The sequence below is a fragment of the Pseudophryne corroboree genome, chromosome 9, assembly GCF_028390025.1.
Source record: "Pseudophryne corroboree isolate aPseCor3 chromosome 9, aPseCor3.hap2, whole genome shotgun sequence".
NCBI lineage: Eukaryota > Metazoa > Chordata > Amphibia > Anura > Myobatrachidae > Pseudophryne > Pseudophryne corroboree.
Window position 1 is genome coordinate 438,890,363 of NC_086452.1, and position 26,849 is coordinate 438,917,211.

Here is a 26,849-nt window from a genome sequence, read left to right on the forward strand (position 1 = left end):
GGACCATGGGGAATAGCGGGCTCCGCAGGAGACAGGGCACATCTAAAAAGCTTTTTAGGTCACATGGTGTGTACTGGCTCCTCCCCCTATGACCCTCCTCCAAGCCTCAGTTAGGTACTGTGCCCGGACGAGCGTACACAATAAGGAAGGATCTTGAATCCCGGGTAAGACTCATACCAGCCACACCAATCACACCGTACAACTTGTGATCTGAACCCAGTTAACAGTATGATAACAAAACGAAGTAGCCTCTGAAAAAATGGCTCACAACAATAGTAATAACCCGATTTTTGTAACAATAACTATGTACAAGTATTGCAGACAATCCGCACTTGGGATGGGCGCCCAGCATCCACTACGGACTACGAGAAATAGAATTATCGGTAAGTAAATTCTTATTTTCTCTAACGTCCTAGTGGATGCTGGGGACTCCGTCAGGACCATGGGGATTATACCAAAGCTCCCAAACGGGCGGGAGAGTGCGGATGACTCTGCAGCACCGAATGAGAGAACTCCAGGTCCTCTTTAGCCAGAGTATCAAATTTGTAAAATTTTACAAACGTGTTCTCCCCTGACCACGTAGCTGCTCGGCAAAGTTATAATGCCGAGACTCCTCGGGCAGCCGCCCAGGATGAGGCCACCTTCCTTGTGGAATGGGCATCTACATATTTCGGCTGTGGCAGGCCTGCCACAGAATGTGCAAGCTGAATTGTACTACAAATCTAGCGTGCAATAGACTGCTTAGAAGCAGGAGCACCCAGCTTGTTGGGTGCATACAATATAAACAGCAAGTCAGACTTTCTGACTCCAGCCGTCCTAACTATATATATATATATATATATATATATATATTTTTAGGGCCCTGACAACGTCTAGTAACTTGGAGTCCTCCAAGTCCCCAGTAGCCGCAGGCACCACAATAGGTTGTTTCAGGTGACAACGCTGACACCCCTTTAGGAAGAAACTGGAGACGAGTCCCAGTTCTGCCCTGTTCAAATGGAAAATTCTAATATGGGCTTTTGTAAAACAAAACCGCCCATTCTTTTTGACAATCGCCTGGCCGAGGCCAGGACTAACAACATGGTCACTTTCCATGTGAGATATTGGTCAACAGCATGGTCACTTTCCATGTGAGATATTTCAAATCCACAGATTTGAGCGGTTCAAACCAATATGATTTTAAGGAATCCCAACACTATGTTGAGATCTCACGGTGCCCCTAGAGGCACAAAAGAACTGTATATGGAATACACCCTTTACAATCTGGACTTCAGGAACTGAAGTCAATTTTTTCTGGAAGAAAATCTACAGGGCCGAAATTTAAATCTTAATGAACCCCAATTTGAGGCTCAAAACACTCCTGTTTTCAGGAAGTGCAGAATCGACCTAGTTGAATTTCCTTCGTGGAGCCTTCCTGGCCTTACCCACGCAACATATTTTCACCACATGTGGTGATGACGTTGTGCGGTCACCTCCTTCCTGGCTTTGACCAAGGTAGGTATGACCTCTTATGGAATGCCTTTTTCCCTTCAGAATCCGGTATTCAACCGCCATGCCGTCAAACGCAGCCGCGGTAATTCTTGGAAAAGACATGGTACTTGCTGAAGCAAGTCCCTTCTTAGCTCCCCAGGCCCTTAGTCCTCTGTGAGCATCTCTTGAAGCTCCGGGTACCAAGTCCCTCTTGGCCCATCCGGAGCCACTAGTATAGTTCATACTCCTCTATGTCTTATAATTCTCAATACCTTGGTTATGAGAAACAGAGGAGGGAACCCATACACTGACTGGTACACCCACGGTGTTACCAGAACATCCACAGCTATCGCCTGAAGGTCTCATGACCTGGCGGAATACCTGTCCCGTTTTTCGGGCGGGACGCTATCATGTCCACCTTTGGTCTTTGCCAACGATCCACAATCATGCTGAAAAACTTCCCTATGAAGTTTCCACTCTCCCGGGTGGAGGTCATGCCTGCTGAGGAAGTCTGCTTCCCAGTCGTCCACTCCCGGAAAGAACACTGCTGACAGTGTTATCACATGATTTTCCGCCTAGCGAAAAATCCTTGCAGTTTTGTCACTGCCCTCCTGCTTCTTGTGCCGCCCTTTCTGTTTACGTGGGCGACTGCCGTGATGTTATCCCACTGGATCAATACCGGCTGACCTTGAAGCAGAGGTCTTGCTAAGTTTAGAGCCTTATAAATTTGCTCTAAGCTTATTTATGCAGAGAGAATTCTCCAGACTTAATCACACTTCCCTGGAAATTTTTTCCCTGTGTGACTGTTCTCCAGCCTCTCAGGCTGGCCTCCGTGGTCACCGGCATCCAATCCTGAATGCCAAATCTGCGGCCCTCTAGAAGATGAGCACTCTGTAATCACCACAGGAGAGACACCCTTGTCCTTGGATATAGGGTTATCCGCTGATGCATCTGAGGATGCGATCCGGACCATTTGTCCAGCAGATCCCACCGAAGAGTTCTTGCGGGAAATCTGCCGAATGGAATTGCTTCGTAATAAGCCACCATTTTTACCAGGACTCTTGTGCAATGATGCACTGACACTTTTCCTGGTTTTAGGAGGATCCCGATTAGCTCGGATAACTCCCTGGCTTTCTCCACTGGGAGAAACACGTTTTTCTGGACTATGTCCAGAATCATCCCTATGAACAGTAGACGTGTCATCGGAAAAAGCTGCGATTTTGGAATATTTAGAATCCACTCGTGCTGACGTAGAACTACTTAAGATAGTGCTACTCCGACCTCCAACTGTTCTCTGGACCTTGCCCTTATCAGGAAAGCGTCCATGTTTCCTTTTAAGAAAAATCATCATTCCGGCCATTACCTTGGTAAAGACCCGGGGCGCCGTGGACAACCCAAACGGCAGCGTCTGAACTGATAGTGACAGTTCTGTACCAGGAACCTGAAGTACCCTTGGTGAGAAGGGCAAATTTGGACCTGTAGGTAAGCGTCCCTGATATCCAGTGACACCATATCGTCCCCTTCTTCCTGGTTCGCTATCACTGCTCTGAGTGACTCCATCTTGATTTGAACGCTTGTATGTAAGTGTTCAAATATTTCAGATCTCACCGAGCCGGTTGGCTTCAGTACCACAATATAGTGTGGAATACTACCCCCTTCCATGTTGTAAGAGGGGTACTTTGATTATCACCTGCTGGGAATACAGCCTGTGAATTGTGTGAGGGGGAGATGTCTCGAATTTCCAATGTACACCTGGGATACTACATGTAGGATCCCGGAGTTCCCTTGCGAGTGAGCCCCCTGCGTACTGAAACTCTTGAGATGACCCCCTACCGCACCTGAGTCCGCTTGTACGGCCCCAGCGTTATGCTGCGGACTTGGCAGAAGCTGTGAGGGGCTTCTGTTCCTGGGAATGGGCTGCTTGCTGCAGTCTTCTTCCCTTTCCTCTACCCCTGGGCAGATATGACTGGCCTTTGCCCGCCTGCCCCTATGGGGACGAAAGGACTGAGACTGAAAAGACTGTGTCCTTTTTTGCCGATATGTGATTCGGGGTAACAAAAAGTGGATTTTTCAGCTGTTGCCATGGCCACCAGGTCCGATGGACCGCCCCTTTATACGGCAATACTTCCACATGCCGTCTGGAATCTGCCTCACCTGACCACTGTCGTGTCTTCGTCTGGCAGACATGTAAATCACATTTACTCTTGATGCCAGAATGCAAATATCCCTCTGCGCATCACGCATATATAGAAATGCATCCTTAAAATGCTCTATAGTCAATAAAATCTTGTCCCTGTCAAGGGTATCAAAATTTTCAGTCAGGAAATCCGACCAAGCCCCCTCAGCGCTGCACATCCAGGCTGAGGCGATTGCTGGTCGTAGTATAACACCAGTATGTGTGTATATACTGTCATGATATTTTTCAGCTTCCTATCAGCTGGCTTCTTGAGGGCGGCCGTATCTAGAGACGGTAACGCCATGTTTTTATAAGCGTGTGAGCGCCTTATCCACCCTAAGGTGTGTTTCCCAACTCGCCCTTACTTCTGGCGGGAAAGGGTATACCGCCCATAACTTTCTATCGGAGGAACCCCACGTATCATCACACACTTCATTTAATTTATCTGATTCAGGCAAAACTACAAGTAGTTTATTCACACCCTACAAAATACCCTTATTTGTGGTACTTGTAGTATCAGAAATATGTAACAGCTCCTTCATTGCCCTTAACATGTAACTCGTGGCCCTAAAGGAAAATTACGTATGTTTCTTCACCGTCGACACTGGGGTCAGTGTCCATGTCTGTGTCTGTCGACCGACTGAGGTAAATGGGCGTTTTTACAAGCCCCTGACGGTGTCTGAGACGCCTGGACCGGTACTAATTTGTCCGCCGGCCATCTCATGTCGTCAACCGTCTTGCAGCGTGTTGACATTATCACGTAATTCCATAAGTAGACCATCCATTCCGGTGTCGACTCCCTAGAGAGTGACATCAACATTACAGGCAATTTGCTCCGCCTCCTCACCAACATTTTCCTCATACATGTCGACACACACGTACCGACATACAGCACACACACAGGGAATGCTCTGATAGAGGACAGGACCCACTAGCCCTTTGGGGAGACAGAGGGAGAGTTTGCCAGCACACACCAAAAGCGCTATAATGTATATAACAACCCTAGAAGGTGTTGTTTCTATATATGCGCTCTTAATATATCATTATATCGCCAATTTATGCCCCCCTTCTCTTTTAACCCTGTTTCTGTAGTGCAGTGCAGGGGAGAGTGGGAGCCTTCCTCACCAGCGGAGCTGATCAGGAAAATGGCGCTGAGTGCTGAGGAGAATAAGCTCCGCCCCCTTTTCGGCGGGCTTTTCCTCCCGGTTTTTTAATAACTGGCCTGGGTTAAAATACATACATATAGCCTTAATGGCTATATGTGATGTATTTATTTGCCAAATAGGTATTTATATTGCTGCCCAGGGCGCCCCCAGCAGCGCCCTGCACCCTCCGTGACCGTGTCAGTGAGCCGTGTGACAACAATGGCGCACAGCTGCAGTGCTGTGCGCTACCTCTCTGAAGACTGTGAAGTCTTCTGCCGCCTGTTTCCGGACCTCCGTTCCGCCGTCTTTCTTCAGCGTCTGTAAGGGGGATCGGCGGCGCGGCTCCGGGACGAACCCCAGGCTGACCTGTGTTCCGACTCCCTCTGGAGCTCAGTGTCCAGTAGCCTAAGACTTCAATCCTCCTGCACGCAGGTGAGTTGCCAGTCTCTCCCCTAAGTCCCTCGTTGCAGTGATCCTGTCGCCAGCAGGAATCACTGATTAGAAACCTAAAAAAAAACTTTACTAAATAGCTCCTTAAGAGAGCCATCCAGTTTGCACCCTTCTCGGACGGGCACAAAAACCTAACTGAGGCTTGGAGGAGGGTCATAGGGGGAGGAGCCAGTACACACCATGTGACCTAAAAAGCTTTTTAGATGTGCCCTGTCTCCTGCGGAGCCCGCTATTCCCCATGGTCCTGACGGAGTCCCCAGCATCCACTAGGACGTTAGAGAAATCATAACAGTACACACAAAGCCTTATTTGACAGTGAGCTCTGCAGAGGAAAGCCAGTTTTGGCAGCGGCGGGCACCTCAGCTCGTAGCCCGTGACCACCGCACGACATGCTGCCAAAACTGCACCGGGGACCCGCTAACCGGGACCCCGGTGTAACACTCACCACACCTTGATCTGTTAGAGGGTGGCGGCTAGCTGCCAGCGTGGGCACACATACTAACGATGTATGATCAGCACCTCAGGAGCTGAGTGTCCTGTCAGCTGGGATTATGAACCATTAACCCTCAGGAGGTTGGTTCGGTCCCCCCTCTAAGTCCCACGAAGCAGGTAGCCTGGTTGCCAACCAGGGCTACCTGAAAATAACTAACTAACTAAAATAAAAGTAAAGGAAACTCTCTGGAGCGCCAGAGAAATGTACCCGGCTCCTTGGGCACATTTTTCTAAACTGAGTCTGGTAGGGGGGCATAGAGAGGAGAAGCCAGTGCACACATACACACACTACAGGTTTTAAACTGTCAGGCTCCAGTGGACCTGATCTATACCACATGGTACTAAAAGTACAGAACCCCAGTATCCTCTAGGACGTTAGAGAAAAGAAACACCATTTAATTACATACTAACACACAGCTCGCCAGAGAGATGTAACCACTATGACAAAATATGTTGTGACCATGCCCTTCACCTTCTGCAAAGGGAAGAACATGGGTCATAGCCACGCCCTTCCTTGACACCCCACCTACCAGTACTGGTACCGGAACAAACTATTGTCAGACTTGCAAACACAGCACACAATGGCCCTCATTCCGAGTTGATCGCTCGCAAGGCGAATTTAGCAGAGTTACACACGCTAAGCCTACGCCTACTGGGAGTGTATCTTAGCATCCTAAAATTGCGACCGATGTATTCGCATTATTGTGATCACAAACTACTTAGCAGTTTTAGAGTAGCTCCACACTTACTCTGCCTGTGCGATCAGTTCAGTGCTTGTCGTTCCTGGATTGACGTCAGAAACACACCCAGCGTTCGCTCAGACACTCCCCCGTTTCTCCGGCCACTCCTGCGTTTTTTCCGGAAACGGTAGCGTTTTCATCCACACGCCCCTAAAACGCAGTGTTTCCGCCCAGTAACACCCATTTCCTGTCAATCACACTACGATCGCCGGAGCGAAGAAAATGCCGTGAGTAAAAATCCTATCTTCATAGCAAAGTTACTTGGCGCAGTCGCAGTGCGACTATTGCGCATGCGCACTAAGCGAAATTTCACTGCGATGCAATGAAAAATAACGAGCGATCAACTCGGAATGAGGGCCAATAGTAGCAAAAATGTTATCATACAACACTCCTAAATCTCACCAGCATCTTTGTCAAAGTCACTTCAATGTGCAGTCCTGACACTTCACCATCCACGTGGTAGGGACTGAACTCAATGCCTTCAGATATCAATTGTGTCCAGGGGCTATGGCCCTCATTCCGAGTTGATCGGTCGCAAGGCGATTTTAGCAGAGTTACACACGCTAAGCCGCCGCCTACTGGGAGTGAATCTTAGCTTCTTAAAATTGCGAACGATGTATTCGCAATATTGCGATTACAAACTTCTTAGCAGTTTCAGAGTAGCTCCACACTTACTCGGCATCTGCGATCAGTTCAGTGCTTGTCGTTCCTGGTTTGACGTCACAAACACACCCAGCGTTCGCCCAGACACTCCCCCGTTTCTCCAGCCACTCCTGCGTTTTTTCCGGAAACTGTAGCGTTTTCATCCACACGCCCCTAAAACGCCGTGTTTCCGCCCAGTAACACCCATTTCCTGTCAATCACACTACGATCGCCGGAGCGATGAAAAAGCCGTGAGTAAAAATACTATCTTCATTGTAAAATTACTTGGCGCAGTCGCAGTGCGAATATTGCGCATGCGTACTAAGCGGATTTTCACTGCGATGCGATGAAAAATACCGAACGAACGACTCGGAATGAGGGCCTATATTTACTAAAGTGTGAGTTTTTAGAAGTGGAGATATTGCGCATAGCAACCAATAAGATTGCAGATATTATTTGTTTTAGAAGGTGCTAAATAAACAAGTAGAATCTGATTGGTTGCGACAGGCAACATCTCCACTTCTACAAACCCGCACTTTAGTAAATATACCCCTCATAGAAAGACCACTTGTTCCTGCATCTTTTTATACCTGTTATTTCTCAGTTATCAGGGGCTGACTATGGATTTTCCACACACCTTAGGGGGTAATTCCAAGTTGATCGCAGCAGGAATTTTTTTAGCAGTTGGGCAAAACCATGGGGGTAATTCCAAGTTGATCGCAGCAGGATTTTTGATAGCAACTGGGCAAAACCATGTGCACTGCAGGGGAGGCAGATATAACATGTGCAGAGAGAGTTAGATTTGGGTGTGGTGTGTTCAATCTGCAATCTAAATTGCAGTGTAAAAATAAAGCAGCCAGTATTTACCCTGCACAGAAACAAAATCACCCACCCAAATCTAACTCTCTCTGCAAATGTTATATCTGCCTCCCCTGCAGTGCACATGGTTTTGCCCAGTTGCTATCAAAAATCCTGCTGCGATCAACTTGGAATTACCCCCCATGTGCACTGCAGGGGGGGGGGCAGGTATATCATTTGCAGAGAGAGTTAGATTTGGGTGGGGTGTGTACAAAATTGCAGTGTCAAAATAAATCGGCCAGTATTTACCCTGCACAGAAACAAAATAACCCACCCAAATCTAACTCTCTCTGAAATTGTTAGATTTGCCCCCCCCCCCCCCCCCCCCCCCCCCTGCAGTGCACATGGTTTTGCCCAACTGCTAAAAAATTTCCTGCTGCGATCAACTTGGAATTACCCCCTAAGAGAAAAGGATTTACCGGTAGGTATTAAAATCCTATTTTCTCATACGTCCTAGAGGATGCTGGGGACACCATAAGAACCATGGGGTTTATACCAAAGCTCTAGAATGGGCGGGAGAGTGCGGATGACTCTGCAGCACCGATTGACCAAACATGAGGTCCTCATCAGCCAGGGTATCAAATTTGTAAAATTTCGCAAAATATTGTTTGAACCCGACCAAGTAGCTGCTCAGCAGAGTTGTAATGCCGAGACTCCACGGGCAGCCGCTCAGGAAGAGCCCACTTTTCTGGTAGAGTGGGCCATCACTGATTTCGGTAATGGCAATCCAGCCGTAGAATGAGCATGCTGAATAGTATTACAGATCCAGCGCGCAATAGTCTGCTTGGAAGCAGGCGTTCCAATCTTCTTGGCAGCATACAGGATAAACAGAGCTTCCGTTTTCCTAAGTTGAGCCGTTCTGGCGACATAAATCTTCAAGGAACTGACAACATCAAGAGATTTTGACACCGCAAAGGCGTCAGTAGCCACTGGTACCACAATAGGCTGGTTCATGTGGAACGATGAAACCACCTTCGGCAGAAATTGTTGACAAGTCCTCAACTCCGCTCTATCTTCATGGAAGATTAAAGAAGGACTCTTGTGAGACAAAGCCGCTAACTCAGACACTCGCCTTGCATGCTAAGGCCAATAGCATGACCACTTTCTAAGTGAGAAATTTCAACTCAACCTTCTGTAAAGGTTCAAACCAATGTGATTGAAGAAAATGCAACACCACGTTAAGATCCCATGGTGCCCCTGGGGGCACAAATGGAGGTTGGATGTGCAAAACTCCTTTCACGAAAGTCTGAACTTCTGGAAAGGAGGCCAATTGTTTTTGAAAAAAACCCCGATAAGGCCGAAAGTTGTACTTTAATAGAGCCTAACTTTAGGCCCGCATCCACACCTGCTTGTAGGAAATGGAGAAAACGCCCTAGCTGAAATTCTTCCGTAGGAGCCTTCTTGGATTCACACCAAGACACATATTTTCTCCAAATACGGTGATAATGTTTAGACGTTACTCCTTCTGTTTTTTCCTTTACACTGTATGGGCACTCAATGAATACATACAGTGTCACCTCAGTTGATATTAATTCACTATCAGTTTTTTGAGAGCTGTATTTTTTCACTACTCAGCTGAGCTATGGAATTTATAGTGCAACTACGCATGTAACCTGTGGCTTTGGAGACCAAATTTGGAGGTCCCTTTTTTCCTTTTGCATGACAATAATATTATTTATTCAATGTCAGATTTACATGTATGTGATAATTATGCAATATATAGGTTTTTTCCTGCCCATACTGCGACCACTTAAGCCCTGATGGGTATTTAATTCTTGAATATATCCTATCAATTGTGATAGAAAACCCCCCCCCCCCCTTATCTTTACATCAAACCAGCTGTGTTTCTCTCAAATTTGTGGCTCATACGACAAATAATAATCGGCTCTTATCTGTGCACATTTGTGGACACAGTGTGACAAGGGTGAGCATAAGGTCTGCGGTCATACCCCGCTGGAGATGCCCAATCTCATCTGATCTTGGAAGCCAAGCAGTGGAGGGCCGGGTTAAGTACTTGGATAGGAGACTACTAAGGAACACCCTGGTACTGCAAATATTTGCCGCCCACCTGTCACTACTAATAGAGCACCAATTATGTCTCGGTTATGACCTATGATTCAATTATCTGCTAGGATCAAAATTCCCATTTGGGATATATAGCAGTTCACAAATGACGGTCATTTTTCCAATAAATGAGCAATTTATAATTACAGATTGAGCCACAGCTGGATATACCCATCCCGGCCAGAATTAGGTATTGGTACCTTATATTCTGCATATTATTCCCTATATTTTCGCAGGGTCACTATTTAAACATACACTGGCGCCTATTTTTGAACTCCCCAATAATCATTTTTAATGAGAATTAATAAAAATCATTATTTTAGCTAGCAAAAAAAATTTTTTGACATTGGAGTCATACAATATTATCTGTATATGAGTGCTTCCCAAAAAAGAGTCTTCTTTTTTCTCCTTAAAGTTTATACCAAGTCCTCAACTCCGCTCTATCTTCATGGAAGATTAAAGAAGGACTCTTGTGAGACAAAGCCGCTAACTCAGACACTCGCCTTGCATGCTAAGGCCAATAGCATGACCACTTTCTAAGTGAGAAATTTCAACTCAACCTTCTGTAAAGGTTCAAACCAATGTGATTGAAGAAAATGCAACACCACGTTAAGATCCCATGGTGCCCCTGGGGGCACAAATGGAGGTTGGATGTGCAAAACTCCTTTCACGAAAGTCTGAACTTCTGGAAAGGAGGCCAATTGTTTTTGAAAAAAACCCCGATAAGGCCGAAAGTTGTACTTTAATAGAGCCTAACTTTAGGCCCGCATCCACACCTGCTTGTAGGAAATGGAGAAAACGCCCTAGCTGAAATTCTTCCGTAGGAGCCTTCTTGGATTCACACCAAGACACATATTTTCTCCAAATACGGTGATAATGTTTAGACGTTACTCCTTTTCTAGCCTGAAGAAGTGTGGGAATAACTTCACTGGGAATACCCTTTCGGGCTAGGATCTGGCGTTCAACCGCCAAGCTGTCAAATGTAGCCGCGGTAAGTCGTGGTACACGCACGGCCCCTGCTGTAACAGATCCTCTCGTAGAGGAAGAGGCCAGGGATCTCTTATGAGTAATTCCTGAAGATCTGGATACCAAGCCCTCCTTGGCCAGTCCGGAGCAATGAGGATCACCTGAACCTTTGTTCCTCGTATGATCTTTAGCACCTTTGGAATGAGTGGAAGCGGAGGAAACACGTACACTAACTGAAACACCCATGGTGTTACCAGCGTGTCCACCGCTATTGCTTGAGGGTCCCTCGACCTGGAACAATATCTCTGAAGTTTCTTGTTGAGGCGAGACGCCATCATGTCTATTTGAGGAATTCCCCAAAGACTTGTCACTTTTGTCAAGACCTCTTGATGAAGACCCCACTCTCCTGGATGGAGATCGTGTCTGCTGAGGAAGTCTGCTTTCCAGTTGTCCACTCTTGGAATGCAGATTGCTGACAGAGCGCTTGTATGTCTTTCCGCCCAGCAGAGAACTTTTGTGGCCCCTGCCATTGCCGCCCTGCTCTTTGTTCTGCCCTGGCGGTTTATGTGCGCTACTGCTGATATATTGTCCGATTGTATTAGGATGGGCAGGTTGCGAAGAAGACGTTCCGCTTGAAGAAGGCCGTTGTAAATAGCCCTTAACTCCAGAACGTTTATGTGTAGACAAACTTCCTGGCTTGACCATTTTCCCTGGAAGGTTTCTCCCTGTCTGACTGCTCCCCAGCCTCGGAGACTTGCATCCGTGGTTACTAGGATCCAGTCCTGGATCCCGAACCTGCGTCCCTCTAGGAGGTGAGAGCTGTGCAGCCACCACAGGAGTGAGATTCTGGTCTTGGAGGATAGGATTACTTTCCGGTGTATGTGCAGATGGGATCCGGACCACTTGTCCAATAGGTCCTACTGAAACACTCTGGCATGGATTCTGTCAAACTGAATGGCCTCGTAGGCCGCCACCATCTTCCCCAGCAACTGAGTGCATTGATGAATTGATACTCTCGCTGGTTTCAGAATTTGTTTGACCAAACTCTGAATTTCCAGAGCCTTCTCTTCTGGAAGAAAAACTCTCTGTAATTCCGTGTCCAGAATCATTCCCAAAAACAACAGCCGCTTCGTCGGATTCAACTGTGACTTCGGCAGGTTTAAGGGCCAACCATGTTGTTGCAGAACTGTCAGGGAGAGCGCAATGTCCTGCTCCAGCTTGTCTTTGGATCTCGCCTTTATCAGGAGATCGGCTAGGTAAGGGATAATTGTGACTCCTTGCCTGCGAAAATCCTCGGAGCCGTGGACAGACCAAACGGCAACGTCTGAAATTGGTAATGACAATCCTGAGTAGCAAACCTCAGGTAAGCCTGATGCGGAAGATATATGGGGATGTGTAAGTAGGCATCCTTTATGTCGACCGACACCAGGAAATCCCCTTCCTCGAGACTGGAGATCACTGCTCGGAGAGATTCCATCTTGACTTTGAATTTTCTTAGGTAAAGATTGAGGGACTTTAGGTTCAGAATTGGTCTGACCAAGCCGTCCGGCTTCGGGACCACTAACAGGCTTGAATAAAAGCCTTCTCCCTGTTGTGCTGGGGGAACCCTGACAATGACTTGATTCAGACACAACTTTTGTATTGCATCGCATACTACCTCCCTGTTCAGAAGAGAAGCTGGTAAGGCTGATTTGAAAAAATGTTGAGGGGGAACGTCTTGAAACTCCAGTTTGTACCCCTGGGACACTATTTCTAAAATCCACGGGTCTAGGGCCGAACGAGCCCAGAATTGACTGAAGAGCTTGAGACGTGCCCCCACCGGTGCGGACTCCCACAGAGGAGCCCCAGCGTCATGCGGTGGATTTGGCAGAAGCCGGGGAGGACTTCTGCTCCTGAGAACCTGCACAGGCCGGAGATCTTTTACCTTTTCCTCTTCCTCTATTAGCAAGGAAGGAATAACCTCAGCCTTTTTTGTATTTATTTCGCCGAAAGGACTGCATCTGCAAGTGGTGAGCTTTCTTTTGTTGTGGAGGAACATAAGGCAAAAATTACGACTTACCTGCGGTAGCCGTAGATACCAACTCAGCGAGACCTTCACCAAACAATACACCACCTTTATACGGTAGAGACTCCATAGCTTTCTTAGAGTCAGCATCAGCATTCCATTGAGGAATACACAATGCTCTCCTAGCTGAGACTGCCATGGCATTGGCCCTTGGTCCCAAGAGGCCAATATCTCTCGCCGCTTCCTTTAGGTAGGCTGCAGCGTCCCTGATATAACCCAGCGTTAAAAGGATGGTGTCCCTATCCAGGGTATCTATATCAGATGACAACTTATCTGCCCACTTTTCGATAGCACTACTCACCCACGCAGATGCAATAGCTGGTCTGAGTAGTGTACCTGTGGTGACGTAAATGGATTTTAGCGTATTTTCCTGTCTACGATCCGCAGGATCCTTAAGGACTGCCGTGTCAGGAGACAGTAAAGCCACCTTTTTAGACAACCGTGATAGTGCCTTGTCCACAATGGGAGGTGACTCCCACTTTTCTCTATCCCCAGAGGGGAACGGATACGCCATTTGAATCATTTTGGGAATCAGAAACTTTTTGTCAGGATTTTCCCAAATTTTTTCAAAAAGGGTATTCAGTTCATGAGAGGGAGTAAACGTTACCTCAGGTTTCTTTCCCTTATAAATAGACCCTAGTATCAGGAACAGCAGGGTCCTCGGAGATATGCAACACGTCTTTTATTGCCACAATCATGTACTGAATGCTTTTTGCCAATTTTGGGTCTAATCTGGTATCAATATAGTCGACACTGGAGTCACTATACGTGTCGGTATCTGTGTCTGCTAACTGAGCAAACGAACATTTGTGTGACCCCGAGGAGGTCTGGACCTGTGATAACACATCCTCGACAGATTTTTTCCATACCTGGTTCTGAGACTCAGATTTATCTAATCTCTTATTAATAAGAGCCACATTAGCATTCAACACATTTACCCAGTCAGGAGTCGGCGGTGCCGACAGGGTCACTCCCACAGCCGTTTCTGCCCCTAACACAGTCTCCTCCGCCTCAGACATGCCAACACACCTGTACCAACACCCACAGACACACTGGGCCAAAAGTGGGACAGACCCACAGTAAAGCCTGTCAAAGAAACACAGAGGGAGTTTGCCAGCTCACAACCCAGCGCTTATCCCAGTTCTGAAACCTTAATATATAATGCCTCAGACCCTGCAGTGCTTTATAATAACTTATTTAAGCACCAAATTTGCTGTGCCCCCCCCCCCCCCCCCCCGTTTTGCACCCTGTTACTTGTTGTAGCAATGATGAGGAAGGACCAGCGTCTCTGCAGCTCTGTGGAGAGAAAATGGCGCTGATGAGAGCTGTGGGGGCTAAGCCCCGCCCCCTTCATGGCGCGCTTCAGCCCGCTATTTTTTAAACTAATAATGCTGGCGGGGGTAAGAATTTAGTAGAAAACCAGCAATTTGAAACACTGTCAAACACCACTAGCGCTAAGATAAAATATCACCATAACATCCCTTTAGGGCTGAGTGACGAATCCTTTTCCTCTCAGGTGTGTCTCCCGTTCAAGTAGACAATATCGGATTCTCAGATGTGGATGTCATAAAAAAGATAAAATAAACAACCAATGTGTAGTATGTAATATCACAGCCTAATAGTATACATGTGATGTCTTAAGGTGGGTGAAGTAGATTCAGAGCGTACCCCACTCACACTGAAAGTGGAAATTTCAAACGTATCAAGGTTTCTTTTATGGCAGTATCCTTCATTTATTCATATAGCAACCGGTGTATCAAGGAATAGGGTCACACTCAGACTTAATTGTGATAAAACTCTTGTAGCAGATAGGAGATGCGTACCCCAACACTCACACTTTGTAGGTGGGCTGTAAACATATAAAGGTATCTTTCTCTCCTTCAATGGTAAGTTGAAACAAATGCGTACCACAACTCACAATCTGAGGAACTGTATAACTCCTATCAAGGTATCTTTCAATTTTCGTGTGAAGATAACCACTGGAAAGTTCTAGTGTAGTCTCCCGGCGTAAGTCATAAAGAAATGGAAACAAACCAATGTGTGACCGATTGCATCTATCAAGCACTTAAAATGTATAGCAATTTCCTCCTAGTATGATATCCACAGGTTTCAGACACCCTTCAGCACATATGAGCTAATGCGTACCCAGACACTCACACTCTGAAGGTGGGTGGTAACCATATAAAGGTATCTTTTGTTCCTCCCAGCGTAGTTAATGGTAGTTAATGTTGCGTACCCTGACTCACAAATTCTGAGTCAGGGTACGCAACATTAACTACCATTAACTACGCTGGGAGGAACAAAAGATACCTTTATATGCTTACCACCCACCTTCAGAGTGTGAGTGTCTGGGTACGCATTAGCTCATATGTGCTGAAGGGTGTCTGAAACCTGTGGATATCATACTAGGAGGAAATTGCTATACATTTTAAGTGCTTGATAGATGCAATTGGTCACACATTGGTTTGTTTCCATTTCTTTATGACTTACGCCGGGAGACTACACTAGAACTTTCCAGTGGTTATCTTCACACGAAAATTGAAAGATACCTTGATAGGAGTTATACAGTTCCTCAGATTGTGAGTTGTGGTACGCATTTGTTTCAACTTACCCTTGAAGGAGAGAAAGATACCTTTATATGTTTACAGCCCACCTACAAAGTGTGAGTGTTGGGGTACGCATCTCCTGTCTGCTACTAGAGATGAGCGCCTGAAATTTTTCGGGTTTTGTGTTTTGGTTTTGGGTTCGGTTCCGCGGCCGTGTTTTGGGTTCGAACGCGTTTTGGCAAAACCTCACCGAATTATTTTTGTCGGATTCGGGTGTGTTTTGGATTCGGGTGTTTTTTTCCAAAAACACTAAAAAACAGCTTAAATCATAGAATTTGGGGGTCATTTTGATCCCAAAGTATTATTAACCTCAAAAACCATAATTTACACTCATTTTCAGTCTATTCTGAATACCTCACACCTCACAATATTATTTTTAGTCCTAAAATTTGCACCGAGGTCGCTGTGTGAGTAAGATAAGCGACCCTAGTGGCCGACACAAACACCGGGCCCATCTAGGAGTGGCACTGCAGTGTCACGCAGGATGTCCCTTCCAAAAAACCCTCCCCAAACAGCACATGACGCAAAGAAAAAAAGAGGCGCAATGAGGTAGCTGTGTGAGTAAGATTAGCGACCCTAGTGGCCGACACAAACACCGGGCCCATCTAGGAGTGGCACTGCAGTGTCACGCAGGATGGCCCTTCCAAAAAACCCTCCCCAAACAGCACATGACGCAAAGAAAAAAAGAGGCGCAATGAGGTAGCTGACTGTGTGAGTAAGATTAGCGACCCTAGTGGCCGACACAAACACCGGGCACATCTAGGAGTGGCACTGCAGTGTCACGCAGGATGTCCCTTCCAAAAAACCCTCCCCAAACAGCACATGACGCAAAGAAAAAAAGAGGCGCAATGAGGTAGCTGTGTGAGTAAGATTAGCGACCCTAGTGGCCGACACAAACACCGGGCCCATCTTAATGGTAGTTAATGTTGCGTACCCTGACTCACAAATTCTGAGTCAGGGTACGCAACATTAACTACCATTAACTACGCTGGGAGGAACAAAAGATACCTTTATATGCTTACCACCCACCTTCAGAGTGTGAGTGTCTGGGTACGCATTAGCTCATATGTGCTGAAGGGTGTCTGAAACCTGTGGATATCATACTAGGAGGAAATTGCTATACATTTTAAGTGCTTGATAGATGCAATTGGTCACACATTGGTTTGTTTCCATTTCTTTATGACTTACGCCGGGAGACTACACTAGAACTTTCCAGTGGTTATCTTCACACGAAAATTGAAAGATACCTTGATAGGAGTTATACAGTTCCTCAGATTGTGAGTTGTGGTACGCATTTGTTTCAACTTACCCTTGAAGGAGAGAAAGATACCTTTATATGTTTACAGCCCACCTACAAAGTGTGAGTGTTGGGGTACGCATCTCCTGTCTGCTACTAGAGATGAGCGCCTGAAATTTTTCGGGTTTTGTGTTTTGGTTTTGGGTTCGGTTCCGCGGCCGTGTTTTGGGTTCGAACGCGTTTTGGCAAAACCTCACCGAATTATTTTTGTCGGATTCGGGTGTGTTTTGGATTCGGGTGTTTTTTTCCAAAAACACTAAAAAACAGCTTAAATCATAGAATTTGGGGGTCATTTTGATCCCAAAGTATTATTAACCTCAAAAACCATAATTTACACTCATTTTCAGTCTATTCTGAATACCTCACACCTCACAATATTATTTTTAGTCCTAAAATTTGCACCGAGGTCGCTGTGTGAGTAAGATAAGCGACCCTAGTGGCCGACACAAACACCGGGCCCATCTAGGAGTGGCACTGCAGTGTCACGCAGGATGTCCCTTCCAAAAAACCCTCCCCAAACAGCACATGACGCAAAGAAAAAAAGAGGCGCAATGAGGTAGCTGTGTGAGTAAGATTAGCGACCCTAGTGGCCGACACAAACACCGGGCCCATCTAGGAGTGGCACTGCAGTGTCACGCAGGATGGCCCTTCCAAAAAACCCTCCCCAAACAGCACATGACGCAAAGAAAAAAAGAGGCGCAATGAGGTAGCTGACTGTGTGAGTAAGATTAGCGACCCTAGTGGCCGACACAAACACCGGGCACATCTAGGAGTGGCACTGCAGTGTCACGCAGGATGTCCCTTCCAAAAAACCCTCCCCAAACAGCACATGACGCAAAGAAAAAAAGAGGCGCAATGAGGTAGCTGTGTGAGTAAGATTAGCGACCCTAGTGGCCGACACAAACACCGGGCCCATCTAGGAGTGGCACTGCAGTGTCACGCAGGATGTCCCTTCCAAAAAACCCTCCCCAATCAGCACATGATGCAAAGAAAAAGAAAAGAAAAAAGAGGTGCAAGATGGAATTATCCTTGGGCCCTCCCACCCACCCTTATGTTGTATAAACAAAACAGGACATGCACACTTTAACCAACCCATCATTTCAGTGACAGGGTCTGCCACACGACTGTGACTGATATGACGGGTTGGTTTGGACCCCCCCCAAAAAAGAAGCAATTAATCTCTCCTTGCACAAACTGGCTCTACAGAGGCAAGATGTCCACCTCATCTTCACCCTCCGATATATCACCGTGTACATCCCCCTCCTCACAGATTATCAATTCGTCCCCACTGGAATCCACCATCTCAGCTCCCTGTGTACTTTGTGGAGGCAATTGCTGCTGGTCAATGTCTCCGCGGAGGAATTGATTATAATTCATTTTAATGAACATCATCTTCTCCACATTTTCTGGATGTAACCTCGTACGCCGATTGCTGACAAGGTGAGCGGCGGCACTAAACACTCTTTCGGAGTACACACTTGTGGGAGGGCAACTTAGGTAGAATAAAGCCAGTTTGTGCAAGGGCCTCCAAATTGCCTCTTTTTCCTGCCAGTATAAGTACGGACTGTGTGACGTGCCTACTTGGATGCGGTCACTCATATAATCCTCCACCATTCTATCAATGTTGAGAGAATCATATGCAGTGACAGTAGACGACATGTCCGTAATCGTTGTCAGGTCCTTCAGTCCGGACCAGATGTCAGCATCAGCAGTCGCTCCAGACTGCCCTGCATCACCGCCAGCGGGTGGGCTCGGAATTCTGAGCCTTTTCCTCGCACCCCCAGTTGCGGGAGAATGTGAAGGAGGAGATGTTGACAGGTCGCGTTCCGCTTGACTTGACAATTTTGTCACCAGCAGGTCTTTCAACCCCAGCAGACCTGTGTCTGCCGGAAAGAGAGATCCAAGGTAGGCTTTAAATCTAGGATCGAGCACGGTGGCCAAAATGTAGTGCTCTGATTTCAACAGATTGACCACCCGTGAATCCTTGTTAAGCGAATTAAGGGCTGCATCCACAAGTCCCACATGCCTAGCGGAATCGCTCCGTGTTAGCTCCTTCTTCAATGCCTCCAGCTTCTTCTGCAAAAGCCTGATGAGGGGAATGACCTGACTCAGGCTGGCAGTGTCTGAACTGACTTCACGTGTGGCAAGTTCAAAGGGCATCAGAACCTTGCACAACGTTGAAATCATTCTCCACTGCACTTGAGACAGGTGCATTCCATCTCCTATATCGTGCTCAATTGTATAGGCTTGAATGGCCTTTTGCTGCTCCTCCAACCTCTGAAGCATATAGAGGGTTGAATTCCACCTCGTTACCACTTCTTGCTTCAGATGATGGCAGGGCAGGTTCAGTAGTTTTTGGTGGTACTCCAGTCTTCTGTACGTGGTGCCTGTACGCCGAAAGTGTCCCGCAATTTTTCTGGCCACCGACAGCATCTCTTGCACGCCCCTGTCGTTTTTTAAAAAATTCTGCACCACCAAATTCAAGGTATGTGCAAAACATGGGACGTGCTGGAATTTGCCCATATTTAATGCACACACAATATTGCTGGCGTTGTCCGATGCCACAAATCCACAGGAGAGTCCAATTGGGGTAAGCCATTCCGCGATGATCTTCCTCAGTTGCCGTAAGAGGTTTTCAGCTGTGTGCGTATTCTGGAAAGCGGTGATACAAAGCGTAGCCTGCCTAGGAAAGAGTTGGCGTTTGCGAGATGCTGCTACTGGTGCCGCCGCTGCTGTTCTTGCGGCGGGAGTCCATACATCTACCCAGTGGGCTGTCACAGTCATATAGTCCTGACCCTGCCCTGCTCCACTTGTCCACATGTCCGTGGTTAAGTGGACATTGGGTACAACTGCATTTTTTAGGACACTGGTGAGTCTTTTTCTGACGTCCGTGTACATTCTCGGTATCGCCTGCCTAGAGAAGTGGAACCTAGATGGTATTTGGTAACGGGGGCACACTGCCTCAATAAATTGTCTAGTTCCCTGTGAACTAACGGCGGATACCGGACGCACGTCTAACACCAACATAGTTGTCAAGGACTCAGTTATCCGCTTTGCAGTAGGATGACTGCTGTGATATTTCATCTTCCTCGCAAAGGACTGTTGAACAGTCAATTGCTTACTGGAAGTAGTACAAGTGGGCTTACGACTTCCCCTCTGGGATGACCATCGACTCCCAGCGGCAACAACAGCAGCGCCAGCAGCAGTAGGCGTTACACGCAAGGATGCATCGGAGGAATCCCAGGCAGGAGAGGACTCGTCAGACTTGCCAGTGACATGGCCTGCAGGACTATTGGCATTCCTGGGGAAGGAGGAAATTGACACTGAGGGAGTTGGTGGGGTGGTTTGCGTGAGCTTGGTTACAAGAGGAAGGGATTTACTGGTCAGTGGACTGCTTCCGCTGTCACCCAAAGTTTTTGAACTTGTCACTGACTTATTATGAATGCGCTGCAGGTGACGTATAAGGGAGGATGTTCCGAGGTGGTTAACGTCCTTACCCCTACTTATTACAGCTTGACAAAGGGAACACACGGCTTGACACCTGTTGTCCGCATTTCTGGTGAAATACCTCCACACCGAAGAGCTGATTTTTTTGGTATTTTCACCTGGCATGTCAACGGCCATATTCCTCCCACGGACAACAGGTGTCTCCCCGGGTGCCTGACTTAAACAAACCACCTCACCATCAGAATCCTTCTGGTCAATTTCCTCCCCAGCGCCAGCAACACCCATATCCTCCTCATCCTGGTGTACTTCAACACTGACATCTTCAATCTGACTATCAGGAACTGGACTGCGGGTGCTCCTTCCAGCACTTGCAGGGGGCATGCAAATAGTGGAAGGCGCATGCTCTTCACGTCCAGTGTTGGGAAGGTCAGGCATCGCAACCGACACAATTGGACTCTCCTTGTGGATTTGGGATTTCAAAGAACGCACAGTTCTTTGCGGTGCTTTTGCCAGCTTGAGTCTTTTCAGTTTTCTAGCGAGAGGCTGAGTGCTTCCATCCTCATGTGAAGCTGAACCACTAGCCATGAACATAGGCCAGGGCCTCAGCCGTTCCTTGCCACTCCGTGTGGTAAATGGCATATTGGCAAGTTTACGCTTCTCCTCCGACAATTTTATTTTAGGTTTTGGAGTCCTTTTTTTTCTGATATTTGGTGTTTTGGATTTGACATGCTCTGTACTATGACATTGGGCATCGGCCTTGGCAGACGACGTTGCTGGCATTTCATCGTCTCGGCCATGACTAGTGGCAGCAGCTTCAGCACGAGGTGGAAGTGGATCTTGATCTTTCCCTAATTTTGGAACCTCAACTTTTTTGTTCTCCATATTTTATAGGCAGAACTAAAAGGCACCTCAGGTAAACAATGGAGATGGATGGATTGGATACTAGTATACAATTATGGACGGACTGCCACGGTTAGGTGGTATAAAAAAACCACGGTTAGGTGGTATATATTGTAATACAATTATGGATGGACGGACTGCCTGCCGAGTGCCGACACAGAGGTAGCCACAGCCGTGAACTACCGCACTGTACACTGGTTGATAAAGAGATAGTAGTATACTCGTAACAACTAGTATGACTGACTATGACGGTATAAAGAATGAAAAAAAAACCACGGTTAGGTGGTATATATTATAATACAATTATGGATGGACGGACTGCCTGCCGACTGCCGACACAGAGGTAGCCACAGCCGTGAACTACCGCACTGTACACTGGTTGATAAAGAGATAGTAGTATACTCGTAACAACTAGTATGACTGACTATGACGGTATAAAGAATGAAAAAAAACCACGGTTAGGTGGTATATATTGTAATACAATTATGGATGGACGGACTGCCTGCCGAGTTCCGACACAGAGGTAGCCACAGCCGTGAACTACCGCACTGTACACTGGTTGATAAAGAGATAGTAGTATACTCGTAACAACTAGTATGACTGACTATGACGGTATAAAGAATGAAAAAAAAACCACGGTTAGGTGGTATATATTATAATACAATTATGGATGGACGGACTGCCTGCCGACTGCCGACACAGAGGTAGCCACAGCCGTGAACTACCGCACTGTACACTGGTTGATAAAGAGATAGTAGTATACTCGTAACAACTAGTATGACTGACTATGACGGTATAAAGAATGAAAAAAAAACCACGGTTAGGTGGTATATATTATAATAATACAATTATGGATGGACGGACTGCCTGCCGAGTTCCGACACAGAGGTAGCCACAGCCGTGAACTACCGCACTGTACACTGGTTGATAAAGAGATAGTAGTATACTCGTAACAACTAGTATGACTGACTATGACGGTATAAAGAATGAAAAAAAAACCACGGTTAGGTGGTATATATTATAATACAATTATGGATGGACGGACTGCCTGCCGACTGCCGACACAGAGGTAGCCACAGCCGTGAACTTCCGCACTGTACACTGGTTGATAAAGAGATAGTAGTATACTCGTAACAACTAGTATGACTGACTATGACGGTATAAAGAATGAAAAAAAAAACACGGTTAGGTGGTATATATTATAATACAATTATGGATGGACGGACTGCCTGCCGACTGCCGACACAGAGGTAGCCACAGCCGTGAACTACCGCACTGTACACTGGTTGATAAAGAGATAGTAGTATACTCGTAACAACTAGTATGACACTATGACGGTATAAAGAATGAAAAAAAACCCACGGTTAGGTGGTATATATTATAATACAATTATGGATGGACGGACTGCCTGCCAACTGCCGACACAGAGGTAGCCACAGCCGTGAACTACCGCACTGTACACTGGTTGATAAAGAGATAGTAGTATACTCGTAACAACTAGTATGACACTATGACGGTATAAAGAATGAAAAAAAAACCACGGTTAGGTGGTATATATTATAATAATACAATTATGGATGGACGGACTGCCTGCCGACTGCCGACACAGAGGTAGCCACAGCCGTGAACTACCGCACTGTACACTGGTTGATAAAGAGATAGTAGTATACTCGTAACAACTAGTATGACTATGACGACGGTATAAAGAAAGAAAAAAAATACCACGGTTAGGTGGTATATAATTATACAATTATGGATGGACGGACTGCCTGCCGAGTGCCGACTGCCGACACAGAGGTAGCCACAGCCGTGAACTACCGCACTGTACTGTGTCTGCTGCTAATATAGACTGGTTGATAAAGAGATAGTATACAACAATATACTACTATACTGGTGGTCAGGCACTGGTCACCACTAGTCACACTGGCAGTGGCACTCCTGCAGCAAAAGTGTGCACTGTTTAATTTTAAATTAATATAATATTATGTACTCCTGGCTCCTGCTATAACAACCTGCAGTGCTCCCCAGTCTCCCCCACAATTATTATAAGCTTTTATACATTGATGTGCAGCACACTGGGCTGAGCTGAGTGCACACAGACTGAGTCACACTGTGTGACTGCTGTGTATCGTTTTTTTCAGGCAGAGAACGGATATAGCAGAGAACGGATATATTAAATAAAAGTTAACTTAACAACAACTGCACTGGTCACTGTGGTAAACTCTGTCTGCACAATCTCTCTCTCTCTCTCTCTCTTCTAATCTATTCTAATGGAGAGGACGCCAGCCACGTCCTCTCCCTATCAATCTCAATGCACGTGTGAAAATGGCGGCGACGCGCGGCTCCTTATATAGAATCCGAGTCTCGCGAGAATCCGACAGCGTCATGATGACGTTCGGGCGCGCTCGGGTTAACCGAGCAAGGCGGGAAGATCCGAGTCGCTCGGACCCGTGAAAAAAAAAGTGAAGTTCGTGCGGGTTCGGATTCAAAGAAACCGAACCCGCTCATCTCTATCTGCTACAAGAGTTTTATCACAATTAAGTCTGAGTGTGACCCTATTCCTTGATACACCGGTTGCTATATGAATAAATGAAGGATACTGCCATAAAAGAAACCTTGATACGTTTGAAATTTCCACTTTCAGTGTGAGTGGGGTACGCTCTGAATCTACTTCACCCACCTTAAGACATCACATGTATACTATTAGGCTGTGATATTACATACTACACATTGGTTGTTTATTTTATCTTTTTTATGACATCCACATCTGAGAATCCGATATTGTCTACTTGAACGGGAGACACACCTGAGAGGAAAAGGATTCGTCACTCAGCCCTAAAGGGATGTTATGGTGATATTTTATCTTAGCGCTAGTGGTGTTTGACAGTGTTTCAAATTGCTGGTTTTCTATTTCTTGTTTTAAATGTGGCGACATTTATTTAGAAATCTGTTACACCTAAGCAGCTCAGCGCCAGTTAAGACCATCCCGACACATTTTGTCTCGGTAAGAATTTAGTGCCATGGCACTCAAATTTCACTTTGGCAGCCTGAAAAGAGGATTTTTATGCTGCCCATGCCCCCCCCCCACCCCCACCCTGCGCCCTGCACCCTGTAGTGCCGCTGTGTGTGGGAGCATGGCGCGCAGCGCGATCGCTGTGCGGTACCTCAGAAGCCGTCACTGAAGTCGTATATCGTCTTCTACTCACCTGTCTTCTGACTTCTGGCTCTGCAAGGGGGGTGACAGCGGGCTCTGGGAGTGAACCCCTAGGCGTACCTAGTGTTCTAAACCTTCAGGAGCTAATGGTGTCCTGTAGACAAGAAGCAGGGCCTTTAAACTCACTAGAAGTAGGTCTGACTTCTCTCCCCTCAGTCCCACGATGCAGGGAGACTGTTGCCAGCAGTGCTCCCTGAACATATAAAACCTAACATAAAGTATTTTCCGAGAAACTCAGTAGAGCTCCTCAGTGTGCATCCAGTCTGCCTGGGCACAGATTCTAAACTGGAGTCTGGAGGAGGGGCATAGAGGGAGGAGCCAGTTCACACCCCTTTCAAAGTCTTAAAGTGCCCATGTCTCCTGCGGATCCCGTCTATACCCCATGGTTCTTATGGTGTCCCCAGCATCCTCTAGGACGTATGAGAAATTACCATACATAAACTAAAGGCATTTATACACAAGATTAGCAATGTGTGCAAGTTCACCTGGCAACAATTAAGAATTAGACATTGCACATGAAATACATACGGTACATGGGTTAACACAATATAGTACAAGTAATGCTTAACGCATCTTGGATGAAAAGAGGTATTTAGAAGGCTAAACATTATTTTAAAGGTCCTTGCACCTTCAGTTCATACACAGCCTTGTAGTAGTGTTAAAGACGTCAGTAACAAACGCCATTGGATAAGAGGCTTTATGGATACTGCAAGATCCAGTGAAGCTAGAGCACAAGCTCCAATGCTGTTTGATCTTGCATAAATCCGGATCTGTCAGATATGAGTTCTACAGTAGTAAATTAATGGAGTCATAATGGTTGCTGTATACTGTCTTTTTAGAAACTAACCGGACACACATTTGGTAGACCTTTACTTTTTTTCTACAACATTATTATATAGCAGCTGTATGTTGTAATATATATTCAGTTTTAAACTTGCCAAAAGAATCTTCTTCTCTAAGTCCAACAATGCTTGTTCCATATCAGATTTTGATGAAATTTCTTTAACTATTGATTCACGATAAGAAAGAATATTTTCCTGCACTGGAAAAAAATACAGGTAATCAATGTCAGTTTTTTTATGTATATATTTTATTTAACATTTATAGACTTTGTTTGTTTTTAACCTATTTGTAAATTGTAGTTTATATCATGGTATAATATTTGAATTTGAAAACAGGATGTATTTTTTATAATATTTCAGAGATCAAAGCTTAAATAGCCGGTTAAAATATACTTGCTCAAATACTCACATTCTTTAGAAACTGCATCAATTGAATCCAATATTGACTTGAATCTTACATCTGTATTTTCCTCAATATGGCAAAATGTCATTTTCAACTATCAAAAATAAATAAATACCAAAAATATAAATATTCTCACAAATAATACTAATATTTGTAATGCCGGGTATACACTGGATGATGTGTGTGTACCCGGCAATATCGTTAGCAACGGTACCAAGTGGCGGGGCGGGTATCAGTAAGTGCAAACATCCTTGCCGATTCCGCCAGCAACAAGCGAAGGCCGGGGAAGGGGATTGGGGGGAATTACTAGTGGGGGCATTGAGCAGTATGGCCCTCGCTGGCAATGCACGGCCAACGGACAATGTTGCTGACGTCGCGTGGGAGCGTGCATCGTCAGCAACATAGTGCATACACACTAGACCAGGTCTGGCCAACCTGTGGCTCTCCAGCTGTTGTGAAACTACACATCCCAGCATGCCTTGTTACAGTTTTAGCATTCCCCAATAGCAAAAGTGTGGCAGAGCATGATGGGACTTGTAGTTTCACAACAGCTGGAGAGCCATAGGTTGGCTAGGCCTGTACTAGATGATAACGTGAACAATGTAACAGTAAAAGACACGTCGTCCATGATATCATCTAGTGTGTACCCAGCTAAAGACACGTTTTAGACAATGTAACACCATTTATCCATATATAAAATATTAATAAATAATAATGTACTTACATCCTGCAAGGTTACTTGAATGTTGCAGATCAACTGGTTTAACTGTTCACTGATTAAAAGAAGTTATACATTGTTATTGGTTGTTAAGGCCAACATCTCCACCTCTAAAAATCTGCACTTTAGTAAATATACCCTAAAGTTGTGATTGAGGTGCATGGGAGATACATTGTCTCGGAAAGGTTTTGAAAATGTATTGGGCATTCCTGGCAGTGACAGTGAGGTGGCGCTAAACTGGTTGCGAACTTGGGCGCTTTAACCGCTCATTGCAGGCCGTACAATGGGGGTCATTCCGAGTTGTTCGCTCGTTATTTTTTTCTCGCAATGGAGTGATTAGTCGCTATTGCGCAT

General features: G+C 46.0%; 1 protein-coding gene and 1 pseudogene across 4 annotated transcripts in view; one reads left to right on the forward strand and one right to left on the reverse strand.

Moving 5' to 3' along the window:
• The window catches only part of IHO1 (interactor of HORMAD1 1), a 154,210-nt gene that overhangs the window by 12,286 nt on the left and 115,075 nt on the right, over window positions 1–26,849 (reverse strand). For all 4 annotated transcript variants that reach the window (XM_063941079.1, XM_063941077.1, XM_063941078.1 and 1 more), the window contains exons 5-7: window positions 26,502–26,550; window positions 25,784–25,871; window positions 25,471–25,574 (exon numbers count right to left, since the gene is read on the reverse strand). In XM_063941079.1, coding sequence (XP_063797149.1) covers window positions 25,471–25,574; window positions 25,784–25,871; window positions 26,502–26,550 — 241 coding nt within the window. The remainder of the gene's footprint in view (window positions 1–25,470; window positions 25,575–25,783; window positions 25,872–26,501; window positions 26,551–26,849) is intronic.
• Window positions 9,909–10,029, forward strand: LOC134963870 (5S ribosomal RNA; annotated as a pseudogene).